We start from the raw sequence: 12,225 nt of genomic DNA, 5'->3' as shown, positions 1-12,225 counted from the left end.
TTGACTGAATACTTATAGACTGACTACAGCTGAATATATGAACATGCTATACATTAAGCACCATACTACAGGAAAACAAAGAGGTCCCTATATTCAAACAGATGATAATATGATAAGGGAGGCAACACATGAGATGAGACTTGTACCAACAATCACCGGCTGTTTCCATGAGGGAAAAATCCCTACACTGGTGTGAAAAAAGAGTTGCTGAATGTCCAGGGATATAGTATAAACACCAATTCTTATCCATATTGGTTAAGAGAACCTGACAAGTTTCTAAGTTCCACTCAATTTTAGAGCCTCTGAAAGTACATTTAGGGAAAAGGTGTGACCTTCACAAGGAATTAAGCATGATTAGATTAAACAGTGATGATCAAGACCAGTCAAACTGATTTTATCAAGGTTGTTATGGCTTGGTCTCATAAGGTATTTATGAAGGAAATGAATGTAATCACTTAGAAAAAACAAGGTGTGAACAAAGAGAACACTCAAAATTTTATAAATACCATAATTTCTAACTAAAGGCACTAGAAACTTCTGGCTTAAGATAGAAACATTATGACTCCTACATTTTAGTACTCTTACCTGGTACCTTTTCTCCCAAAATCGATTGGTAAAGAGCAATAAAGACATTAACATCACAGTCTTCCAGTTCATGTATCCTCAGGTGTATGTGACATTTCAGGAGAAGGTTATTGGCAATGGTTACCCACTCTGTTGAGAAAGAAAGGGAAAAGCTCAGCCTTAAATAGCACTAGAAAAAAGTCATGTAATACATTTTAAAAATGTCACAAAACAGACATTGAACTCTGTAGAAGGAATCTGATTGCTACAGAATTTCAAAGACCCTTCTAAGTATGATTTTTAAAAAGAGCTACTTAATTTCTTGGGATGTCTTCCAGATTGCTATAATTTCAGTGCAGTCAAAAATACAATGCAGGCCTTGGCCGGTTAGCTAAGTGGTAGAGTGTCAGCCCTGTGTGTCCTGGGTTCAATTCCTGGCCAGGGCACACAGGAGAAGTGCCCATCTGCTTCTCCACCCTTCTCCCTCTCCTTTCTATTTCTCTCTTCCCCTCCCACAGCCAAGGCTCCACTGGAGCAAAATTGGCCGGAGCACTGAGGATGGCTCGATGGCCTCCGCTTCAGGCACTAGAATGGCTCCAGTTGCAGCGGAGCAATGCCCCAGAGAGGCAGAGCATCGCCCCCTGGTGGGCATACCGGATGGATCCCGGTCGGGCTCATGCAGGAGTCTGTCTGTCTGCCTCCCCACACTTCTCACTTCAGAAAAAAAAGAAAAAAAATACAATGCAGGCCCTGGCTGGTTGGCTCAGTGGATCGAGTGTCGGCCCAGCAAGCGGATGTCCTGGATTTAGATCCCTGGTCAGGGCGCACATGAGAAGCAACCATCTGCTTTTCTTCCTCTTCCTCTGCCCCCTTCCCTCTCTCTTTCCCTCTCCCAGCTAGTGGCTCGATAGGTTTGAGTGTCGGCTGGGTGCTGAGGATAGCTTGGTTGGTCTGAGTATCAGCCCGATAATGGTTGCCAGGTGGATCCTGATGGGGCACATAAGGGAGTCTATCTCCCATCTCACTTAAAAAAAAAAAAACCCAAAATTTAAAAAAATATATAAAATGCAAAAAATTAGGGCAAATCCAATTTTCACTGTTGCAACCTAAAATCTTAAAGTTACTTACTGTAGTTTTTATTTTACAAGCCATACTTAGGTTTTTTCTTTAGAACATACAAGTAAACGGGATTATGTCCCAAACAAGGGGGAATTGGAAGTTGCTTCAAATTCCCAGTAGCGCTGTCACATTTTTATCCAATTATCTTGTGCAGGGGTAGTCAACCTTTTATACCTACTGCCCACTTTTGTATCTCTGTTAGTAGTAAAATTTTCTAACTGCCACCAGATCCACAGTAATGGTTATTTATAAAGTAGGGAAGTAACTTTATAAAATTTATAAAGCAGAGTTACACAAGTTAAAGCATATAATAATAATTACTTACCAAGTACTTTATGTCAGATTTTCGCTGTTTGGCAGAATAAATCTTTATAAAACAACTTACTACAGTTAAATCTATTTATTTATACTTCGGTTGCTCCGCTACCGCCCACCATGAAAGCTGGAACGCCCACTAGTGGGCAGTAAGGACCAGGTTGACTACCACTGATTCTTGTGCAAGTCAGAATTTCTTTGGTGCCCAAATAGGTGATGATTAACTTAGGCTGTTAAGAACTGGAGTAATGAGCCTGACCAGTGTCAGCCTGGGATGCTGAGGACCCAGGTTCGAAATCCCGAGGTTGCCAGCTTGAGCGTGGGATCATAGACATGACTCCATGGTCGCTGGCTTGAACAAGGGGTCATTGCTCTGCTGACGTGCCCTGGGCAAGACACGTATGAGAAAGCAATCATTGTTGAACAACTAAGGTGCCACAACTACAAGTTGATAATTTATTGACTGATTTTTAGGGCGGGGGGGGGGGAGAGAAAGAGAAAGGGAGAAGAGATGGGAAGCATCGATTTATAGTAGTTGCTTCCTGTATGTGTCTTGACCAGGCAAGCCCAGGCTTTCAAGCCCTTGACAACAGCATTCTAGGTTGATGCTCTATCCACTGCGCCACTATAGGTCAGGCTCTTCCTTCTAATCTGTCTGCCCCTCTCTCTCTCTCTTAAAAAAACAAAACAAAACAAAAAAACTGGAGTAATGACACCAACACTACTGCATCGTTAGTTTTTAAAAAATAACTGATTATATAATATGGAAAATGCACACAAAAAGTTCCTAAATTCAGAACTGGCACATTACAAATACTGTCTAAAATTTTCTGTATACTCATCCTCCCCATACTGCTGGAATTAACAGTTATCTTAAGGGTTTTTGACTAAAGGTAATTTAGAAACCTTGAAACATGTTTCCTGAAGTGATTTTTAAAGGTAAAGTTCTTTTATTCTGTTACTCGATTACCTTCAATATGTCCTAGATATGTATGATTGTGTGTTCAAGGAATATTATCTCATTTTTACAGAAACAATGTGTGTGCGTGTCTCCTAAAGGCACGGTATCTCTCTCCCCCTTGCCCGTTTCTCACAGATGACCAAACCATGATCACTGGTTTGAACGCTGTCCTAGAGAAAAGGATGAAAGCGTCCTAGACAACCAAAACCATTCACTTTTCAAACGCGGTGCTAGACGACGCTAGTATTGAAGGCACTGGAGAGAAAAATCCACAACCATTCTACCTGGGCAGGGGCCTCCACAGATCAAGAGTGGCATTCCTCAGAAGTTCAGATGCCTGTACGACCTCAGTCCCCACAGTGCAAGAGCAGAAAGCACCAGAGGCTATAGATTCCCCAGAGAAATCACGAGTCCAGGGAAGAAATCTTCCGACTGCCTTTTTTGCAGCCAGGCCAGGATGCGATCCCTCCCGGACACCCAAATCGCACTCGACGCACCCCCGTCGGACTGGCTAGGTGAAGAGACGCTCTACCCAGAGAACCCCACCACCACGACGGGGTGTCTGTCACCAACCAGACCCAGTCGAGGCTGGCCGGAGGTCTCCAGATCAAAGCGCAGGAGTGGACGAGAACGTGGAAAGCTTTATAGTTCACATACACGGGAGCTCCCAGCCCGGACTCACCAGCCTCCCAGCCGGCCATATCGCGGACGCAGGTGGCCGCCAGCCTCCGAGCTGGGGCGCGGGGGACGGTGTCCCGGAAGGGCTGCACAGCAGAGTTTCGGAGCTGCGAGTACCGGGCACCGAAGGTAAGTGCAGGAAAGGAGGGGTGCGAGAGGGAGGGACGTTAAAACGGCTTCTCGTTGCTCATTGGTCATCAGCGTACTTCCTTTCGCAGCACGAGCCCAGGCGGCCGTTTAGAGCCTTTAGATACTAGGCTCTTCGGACAAGATCGCGATAGGGGGATTCTCAAGGGGGTGGATTTCACAGTGATTGACAGTGAGGTCCAACCGACAGCGCGGGTCACCCCACCCAACAGTCCCCGCCTATCTCCCCGAGACCTGAGCACGGCATTAGCACGGAACTTCCGGTAGTTCCTCGTTTTGTATTCCTCCGCCGACGCCGACTTAGAAAGTAGTGCGGCCTGCCCCCCGGTGGGCGGGGCACTCACGTGACTACCCCGGCCCCGCCTTCTCATCTCTCCCGGTTCTGGGCGTGAGACTCTTTGGAGACGTAAACAACTCTAAGTGGGCAGAGTGGAATTCTCTGTTGGCCATTTTATCGCGGAAAAGGGTGGGGTGGTTTCAAGTTGTGGGAAGACGAGGAAAAGGTGAAGTCAAGAGCACAGGCTGAAGGCAATCACGGTGGTGGGTGGGCCCAGCCACGAAAGGGGTAAAAAACAAACAACGAGCAGCTCTAAGGAGGAAAGCACGCGGGGGGGGGGGGCGGGGGGAAAGGGCGAGAACATGGCGGATCCCGGCACGTCGGCGGGCGTTGCGGCCTCTGCGCAGGGGCGGAGTGATTAGGTCACAGAGCGGCTCCCAGCGTCCTTCGCGGCGGAGGAGGCCGGCCAGGCTATAAAACCGGCTGCCGGGACGCGACCGGCACCTCATTCATTTCTACCGGTCTTCAGGTGAGTTGTCCCGGCTGCTGTCAGCGCCCACCCCCCGCCGCTGCTGCCCCCGCCAGGCTTCGCCGACGCCGAAGCCCTTTCCAGCGACTCGTCGCGCCTGATTCTCTTTCACTCCGATCCCGCCAACCGCAACCATTGACGCCATGTCAGGCTATTCGAGTGACCGGGACCGCGGCCGGGATCGAGGGTGAGTGTTGGGGAACCGACCTGTCAGGCCCGGTGGGTGGGGGATGGGAGCCCGATGGGGAAACGGGGTGGGTGGCGATAAGAAGCTGAGTTTGCGGCTCACCTATGGGTCTCTTCAGTCGAAGGCTTGCGCCATTTTGCTATCTGCTCAGAACGGACGGGAATGTTTTTCTGTTAACGGTCCTCAATCTCGTGTTTCGTTGGGCGGGGGCTTCACGACTTCGGCGACTATTCGGCCGCGGGGGGAATTCGAAGGAGTGGGTTTCAGGGGAAGGAAAAGGTGATGTTTAGAGACAGACGGGCGATGTCGTCGCTATCAGGGGCTACTTTTCGAGAGGCGATTGGGGGCTCCAAACATCTTTTGGGGAACCGAGAGGGCCTCCTTGAAAGGCACCGATGCGACGAGGGCAGGACGGTGGCCGGTGCTGCGGGGATCGGCCGTGTGGCCGAGCCGTGGGGACAGAATGCCGCTGGCGGACATGGCGGCGCCTTTGTTCCCCCGCCCGGCGGAGGAGCTCAAAATGGCAGCGGCGAGAAAATGTGGCGCAGAGAGAAATGCGAGACAAAGGGGGAAGCGCCGCCCCAGCGGGAACGCCGCCCGGCCGGCTCCGCCCGGGCCGGGACTCCTCCCCCGGCCGGCGCCGGCTCCTCCTCCTCTGTTTCCTTCAGTTATATAATTGTGCCCTCTTGATCGAGGGCCCTTTCGCGGGGTCCCCCTACTCGGTTGGCTTTTGCATAAGTGTCCCCGAGACCACCACCGTCCTTGTTCTCCTTTCGCTGCCTGTGTTGCCCCGCTATCCGTTAAAAACCATGGCTCCTTCGCTGGAAAACAGTTGTTGAATAACATCTGTTAAGCTCCTCCCTTCTTGTATCGTTTCTCTTTCCCAGATACTTAATTCCTAAACTCGTGGGAAAGACTGATAGCCACAAGCTGTAGTCTATCCTTGTAGGCAGCCTATTTCCGACTTGATAAATCCCGAGTTATTGACTTGGCTTCCATAGTGCGTACTTGGGACAACGGGAAAAGAAAGCTGGCGTGCTAATTGCTGCTTGGAGAAAGATCACCACTAAGGACAGAGCTATATTTTATGTCTCCAAAAGTCTTTCATTGCTCTTTACATAAACTCCTATGTAGACAATTGAAAATGTAAGGTTTTTCTTTCTTAATTTCAGGTTTGGTGCACCTCGATTTGGAGGAAGTAGGGCAGGGCCTCTATCGGGGAAGAAGTTTGGAAATCCTGGGGAGAAACTAGTTAAAAAGAAGTGGAATCTTGATGAGTTGCCCAAATTTGAGAAGAATTTTTATCAAGAACACCCTGATTTGACTAGGCGCACAGCGGTGAGTGATTTTGTGTGCCTTTATCAAGGTTAACTTGATGGTGACTTATAGTAAATAAATATTTGACCAGTAATGTCTAACAGATGGCCGAATTGTGGAAAATTCATACCTTCTGATTTAATTGGGAAAGAGGTGACATTCACTTTTGGAAAGATGTTTTTGAGGGTTTTTTCTTTAACTTTAGGTGGCTGATTATAACACAATAGATATTTTTTGTGTGTGTGCCAAAAGTTTTGTTCTGTGGATCCAGAGTTAAAATGAGAATGTTAAATTTAAAGTATCTAGTCAATTATAAATTTAGAACTTGATTGGCTGCATATTTATTTAGTTGAGAGGTTGTCATAAAACTTAAAACTCTGGACTATATTTGTTTTGTAGCAAGAGGTAGAGACATACAGAAGAAGCAAGGAAGTTACAGTTAGAGGTCACAACTGCCCAAAGCCAGTTCTGAATTTCTATGAAGCAAATTTTCCTGGTAAGTACGAGTTTTGAGTTTTCTTTTTCATTCTTTTTTTAAGTTTTCTTTTTTTGACATTAATTTTTCTAAATTGTTCTTAACTATAGCAAATGTCATGGACGTGATTGCAAGACAGAACTTTACTGAACCCACTGCTATTCAAGCTCAGGGATGGCCAGTTGCTCTAAGTGGATTGGATATGGTTGGAGTAGCACAGACTGGATCTGGGAAAACATTGTCTGTAAGTTTGGGAGAACTTTTGAGATGTCTGTGATGTGTGCTAGAGGAAATGGGTTGGGAATAAAAACAAATCAGAAGTATTTTAACATAATTTCTGTTGTCTGTTTCCCTTTAAATAGTATTTGCTCCCTGCCATTGTTCATATCAATCATCAGCCATTCTTAGAGAGAGGTGATGGGCCTATTGTAAGTATACATACTTGCTTATTTTCTCTTAATTTTTGGTCATAAATTTAATGTGGAGACTTGGAACCCATAACAAAAAATATCTATATAGAGTTAATAATATCTGTATAAAACCACAAATTGAGATATTAATTACCTTAGCCAGTTTACTAGAGATTGTCAGTTGTTAGCATAACAATAAGTTAATTAGAAACTAGGACCCAGGATTGTGCTATAAGCTATTTCGCTTTCTGTTCCTCTTTTTTTAGTGCTTGGTGCTAGCACCAACTCGGGAACTGGCCCAACAGGTGCAGCAAGTAGCTGCTGAGTACTGTAGGGCATGTCGATTGAAATCTACTTGTATCTATGGTGGTGCTCCTAAGGGACCACAGATTCGTGATTTGGAGAGAGGTATGTAACAAAAAAGGTTATTTTTGTCACTGGTGCTAAAAGGTTCTAGATGTCTAAGTAATAATTCTGTTTACTTGAAGGTGTGGAAATCTGTATTGCAACACCTGGAAGACTGATTGACTTTTTAGAGTGTGGGAAGACAAATCTGAGAAGAACCACCTACCTAGTCCTTGATGAAGCAGACAGAATGCTTGATATGGGCTTCGAACCCCAAATAAGGAAGATTGTGGATCAGATAAGAGTAAGTGTCCTTAAATGTGCTGTTTTTTTTATTTTGTTTTTTCTTTTTTTCAAATTTAGCTCTAAATTCATTCTTCGAATACAAGACTTTTTTTTTTAATCTAAATTCCTTTAGCCTGATAGGCAAACCCTAATGTGGAGTGCAACTTGGCCAAAAGAAGTAAGACAGCTTGCTGAAGATTTCCTGAAAGACTATATTCATATAAACATTGGTGCACTGGAACTGAGTGCAAACCATAACATTCTTCAGATTGTGGATGTGTGTCACGATGTAGAAAAGGATGAAAAGTAAGTTGTATGTCTTATTACAAAAACAACTGCTTTATAACTTCAGTCCTTGTTTTTGTAGGTTGCCTTTTTATTTTATTTTGAGTGAGAGATGGGGAGATAGACTTACACATACACCCCCACCTGGTGACCCCCTTCTAGGGCCAGTGCTCTGCCCATCTTGGGTGGTACTTGCAACCAAGAATTTTTAGTGCCTGAGGCGGAGGCTCCATGAAGCCATCCTTAGTGACCCCAAACTCAGGACCTTTGAGCAAATCAGTTGAGCCATAGCTGCAGGGAGGTGGAGGGTGTGGAGAAGCAGATGTTCACTTCTGTGTGTCCTGGCTGTGAATTGAGCGCAGGACTTCCACACAACAGGTCGATGCTCTACTGCTGAGTCAACTGGCCAGGACCCATGGGTTATCCTAAAAGGGACTCTCAGTTGGGTAGAATCTGAATATGTTAATTGAAAATTGGCTGTCAATCTTTCTGAAAATTCTTGCTTCATTCAGATAATTGGTTACCACTGAATAGCATTCTTCTAGGAAAAAGAACTCAGGTGTCCTGTGGTTTATTGGCCAAAGGTAGAATTGATAAGTGATCATTTAAATAGGTGTTTCCTTTTAAATTTGTAGCCGTGTACATTGACCTAAATACATGGTCACACCGTGGACTTTTAAAATTTAAAATGTTTTTTCTTTCAAGACTTATTCGTCTGATGGAAGAGATCATGAGTGAAAAGGAGAATAAAACCATTGTCTTTGTTGAAACCAAAAGAAGATGTGATGAACTTACTAGGAAAATGAGGAGAGATGGGTATGTGGACTTCCTCAATGGATTTGAGTTGTGGGTATGAATTCACTGAGGGTGTTGGTAAAACTGTGTAATGTTATTTCAGGTGAAATTGAAGGGATCTGTGACAAATGGTTAAATGTTAAACTAAATGTGAGTCTACTAACAATTTGTCTCTAATTTAGGTGGCCTGCCATGGGTATCCATGGTGATAAGAGTCAACAGGAACGTGACTGGGTTCTAAATGGTAAGCATTTCAAAAGATTTCTCCTTCTACCTCAAAACCTAGGATTTTGCTCAGAATCATGATCCATATATATGCCCCCCCCTTTTTTTTTCCAGAATTCAAACATGGGAAAGCTCCTATTCTGATTGCTACAGATGTGGCCTCCAGAGGGCTAGGTTAGTACAAACTCGATTCATGGCTTGGTTTCCCAGAAGATCTCCATGTAATTTTTAAAGAAAGTTTATTGCTTTCTTTAACCTCTGCATTTTTTCTAAGTTTTTTTTCATATAAAGGTGCAGTCTTTGTGGCAAGGCCTAGGCATGACAATCGGAGGACTCGAGGGGGATGGAGGACTAGTGATCGGCTGGCTGCTTCCAGTCGAGTAGAGAGGCGAAAAGCTGAAAGTGTGCCAGTAATCTTCAAAAGGCAGAACATACCACCTCTGCCGCGTAAACTGTTCTCTCCGGGGGGAAACGGAAGTTATCCTCACAGTTCACTGCCGTGGTATTTCTTCTGTCCCATGCTTTGCATGACTGCCATGGTACAGCATTGTTTCAAACTGTTTACTGTGATCTGTGAGTTTTTGAGTTTCAGTGAGTTTGCTGAAATGTTGAAGAAATATTTCCAAACTTCAATGTTCAGTGAAATTTTTGTTCAAGTTTGAAATGGAGAGAGCAGCTTTAAAAGGTACTAGTCCTTTTACAAATTGGTGAGTACTGGCACATGAGCTCTAGGGCAGGAGCAACTTCCCACACTTAGTCAGTGGGAAAAGAAAGCACTTTAAGTTCCTCCCTCACCTACACAGTAGTCGTCATGTCGAGACCTGCCAAAGAGAGACACATTCTCAAGTGAACCCTGGCTTCTTGGAAGCGCTTGCCTAGACGAGACACAGTGCATAAAAACAACTTTTGGGGGACAGGTATGTTTTTCTTGCAGCTGCAGTTTGAAGGTCTTGGCAAGACAAGCAGTGTGGCCAGAATTTTGAACTTCTGATGAATGTGTAATGCAAAGGACCATGTGCTTTTGTTTAAAGGTCCTCAAAATGAGCACATGAAGAGGTTGCTGTGAACCTTTTAAGTGGCCCTACTGCACAGAAGCATTCAGATGTCACTTGATGATCTGTAAGGGGACTTAATGATTTGGGAATGTGTTAGGGAATACACATCCTTTTGACAGGCACTATCACTGGGTGGGTAATGAGGCACAGATAATGTGTGCTTTTCCCGCCCTCCCCCCCCAACCTCAGTGGTATTCCTACAAGGAATGGATAACCATTTTAACTGTATTTTTTGCAGCCCGTACCTTCTTGGGAATACAATTGTCTAACTTTTTATTTTTGGTCTGGCTGTTGTGGTGTGCAAAACTCTGTACATTGCTATTTTGCCACACTGCAACACCTTACAGATGTGGAAGATGTGAAATTTGTCATCAATTATGACTACCCTAACTCCTCAGAGGATTATATTCATCGAATTGGAAGAACTGCTCGCAGTACCAAAACAGGCACAGCATACACTTTCTTTACACCTAATAACATAAAGCAAGTGAGCGACCTTATCTCTGTGCTTCGGGAAGCTAATCAAGCAATTAATCCCAAGTTGCTTCAGTTGGTTGAAGACAGAGGTTCAGGTAAGACCAATCTTCGATAAGAAATGTTGGTGGTTTTGGGTCACATAATTATCTACACACCCACTTAAATGGGATTGGCAGGTGAGTAAAGCCTTCAGTGTGACACTGTTGAGAAAATATTCCACATCTATAGTGAATAAGAGCAGCCTAATTCCTTCTGTGTTAATAATTTGTGCCACAGGAATAATCAGTTTGCAATTATTTTTTTCTTAACAGGTCGTTCCAGGGGTAGAGGAGGCATGAAGGATGACCGTCGGGACAGATACTCTGCAGGCAAAAGGGGTGGATTTAATACCTTTAGAGACAGGGAAAATTATGACAGAGGTTACTCTAGTCTGCTTAAGAGAGATTTTGGGGCAAAAACCCAGAATGGTGTTTACAGTGCTACAAACTACACCAATGGGAGCTTTGGAAGTAATTTTGTGTCTGCTGGTATACAGACCAGTTTTAGGACTGGTAATCCAACAGGGACTTACCAGAATGGTTATGATGGCACTCAGCAATATGGAAGTAATGTTCCAAATATGCACAATGGTATGAACCAACAGGCATATGCATATCCTGCTACTGCAGCTGCACCTATGATTGGGTATCCAATGCCAACAGGATATTCTCAATAAGACTTTAGAAGTATATGTAAATGTCTGTTTTTCATAATTGCTCTTTATATTGTGTGTTATCAGACAAGATAGTTATTTAAGAAACATGGGAAATGCAGAAATGACTGCAGTGCAGCAGTAATTATGGTGCACTTTTTCGCTATTTAAGTTGGATATTTCTCTACATTCCTGAAACAATTTTTAGGTTTTTTTTGTACTAGAAAATGCAGGCAGTGTTTTCACAAAAGTAAATGTACAGTGATTTCAAATACAATGAATGAAGGCAATGCATGGCCTTCTAATAAAAAATATTTGAAGACTGAATTAAGTGGAAATTGTACTTTATTTTACATACATAATGTCATGTGTAAAACTTTGCTTAGACTTTTTTCTTTTAACTCAAAAACTAAACTTTTCCATAATTCAGTTTTGAGTAGTAGAGAGCTCAGAAGGCCCTTCTTAAAGTGATCTGTTCATATTACAGGAATTAAAATGAGGTTGATTTAGGTAATTTTATAATTATTGGCTAAGTTGCATAAAATGGCTTTCTGTCAGTACTTCCCAATATACGGTGAGTTACCTACTGTGAATGACTGGAATGATGATCAAAGCTTAAGACTTCACCTTTTTGGATAAGGTTGATAGGAGTTAGGTTTTAATTTGTTTTCAGTGTTCTTTGTGCAGATTATAAACAGATTTTGACTTTTACAGTCTTCCAGGACCTCTTAATAACCGCACTCTGGGAGTCACTGAATGCAATAATCCAGGGAGCTCTAGAGCACTTCAAACTAAGGTCTACTCATTTGAACGCAAAAATCCTTACCAAAATTGTTAACCCAGGAGGAAGCAACACAACCAAAAAGCACAGGGACTATTGTTCAGATCAATATGGTTTGTTAGAAAGATCTAGGAATTAGCTTTAGATTTCACTTGAGCCCACCAACCTAATAGTACTTCAGTGATGGTTATAAGTAAGTCTGAATGTGTCTTCCGAGAGTCTGGTGTATAGGTTCCTTTAGCTAGGAGAGGAGAGGTCTTTCTGAGACATTTAAACTCTGATTATTAAACAGGCTTTAATTGGTATT

The 12,225-nt window shown here is 43.8% G+C and overlaps 2 protein-coding genes across 11 annotated transcripts in view; one reads left to right on the top strand and one right to left on the bottom strand.

Annotated features, from left to right (window-relative positions):
• The window catches only part of CEP95 (centrosomal protein 95), a 40,786-nt gene extending 35,503 nt beyond the window's left edge, over positions 1-5,283 (bottom strand). For 6 of the 8 annotated variants that reach the window (XM_066236923.1, XM_066236924.1, XM_066236925.1 and 3 more), the window contains exons 1-2: positions 3,642-4,030; positions 586-714 (exon numbers count right to left, since the gene is read on the bottom strand). In XM_066236923.1, coding sequence (XP_066093020.1) covers positions 586-714; positions 3,642-3,660 — 148 coding nt within the window. In that variant the 5' untranslated portion in view covers positions 3,661-4,030. Of the gene's footprint in view, positions 1-585; positions 715-3,641; positions 4,031-4,879 lie in introns of those variants that run through there. The other 2 variants (XM_066236928.1, XM_066236929.1) reach the window with 1 other exon arrangement.
• On the top strand, positions 4,171-11,464 carry DDX5 (DEAD-box helicase 5). 3 transcript variants are annotated; one of them, XM_066236932.1, is made up of 14 exons: positions 4,171-4,287; positions 4,591-4,777; positions 5,950-6,115; positions 6,494-6,590; positions 6,680-6,813; positions 6,932-6,997; positions 7,246-7,387; positions 7,468-7,628; positions 7,743-7,915; positions 8,600-8,710; positions 8,872-8,933; positions 9,029-9,088; positions 10,317-10,541; positions 10,758-11,464. In XM_066236932.1, exons 2-14 carry the CDS (start codon positions 4,734-4,736, stop codon positions 11,159-11,161), a joined length of 1,845 nt encoding a protein of 614 aa, XP_066093029.1. In that variant the 5' UTR covers positions 4,171-4,287; positions 4,591-4,733; the 3' UTR covers positions 11,162-11,464. The 3 variants fall into 3 exon arrangements, with proteins under 3 accessions (XP_066093029.1, XP_066093031.1, XP_066093028.1); XM_066236934.1 differs by having other exon boundaries at positions 4,232-4,250; XM_066236931.1 differs by lacking the exon at positions 4,171-4,287 and having other exon boundaries at positions 4,554-4,777.
• The last annotated feature ends 761 nt before the right edge of the window (positions 11,465-12,225 follow it).

This window comes from Saccopteryx bilineata, chromosome 6 (genome assembly GCF_036850765.1).
Source record: "Saccopteryx bilineata isolate mSacBil1 chromosome 6, mSacBil1_pri_phased_curated, whole genome shotgun sequence".
Lineage (NCBI taxonomy): Eukaryota > Metazoa > Chordata > Mammalia > Chiroptera > Emballonuridae > Saccopteryx > Saccopteryx bilineata.
The sequence above is the reverse complement of the archived record's forward strand: the minus strand, read 5'-3'. Positions and strand labels throughout refer to the sequence as shown.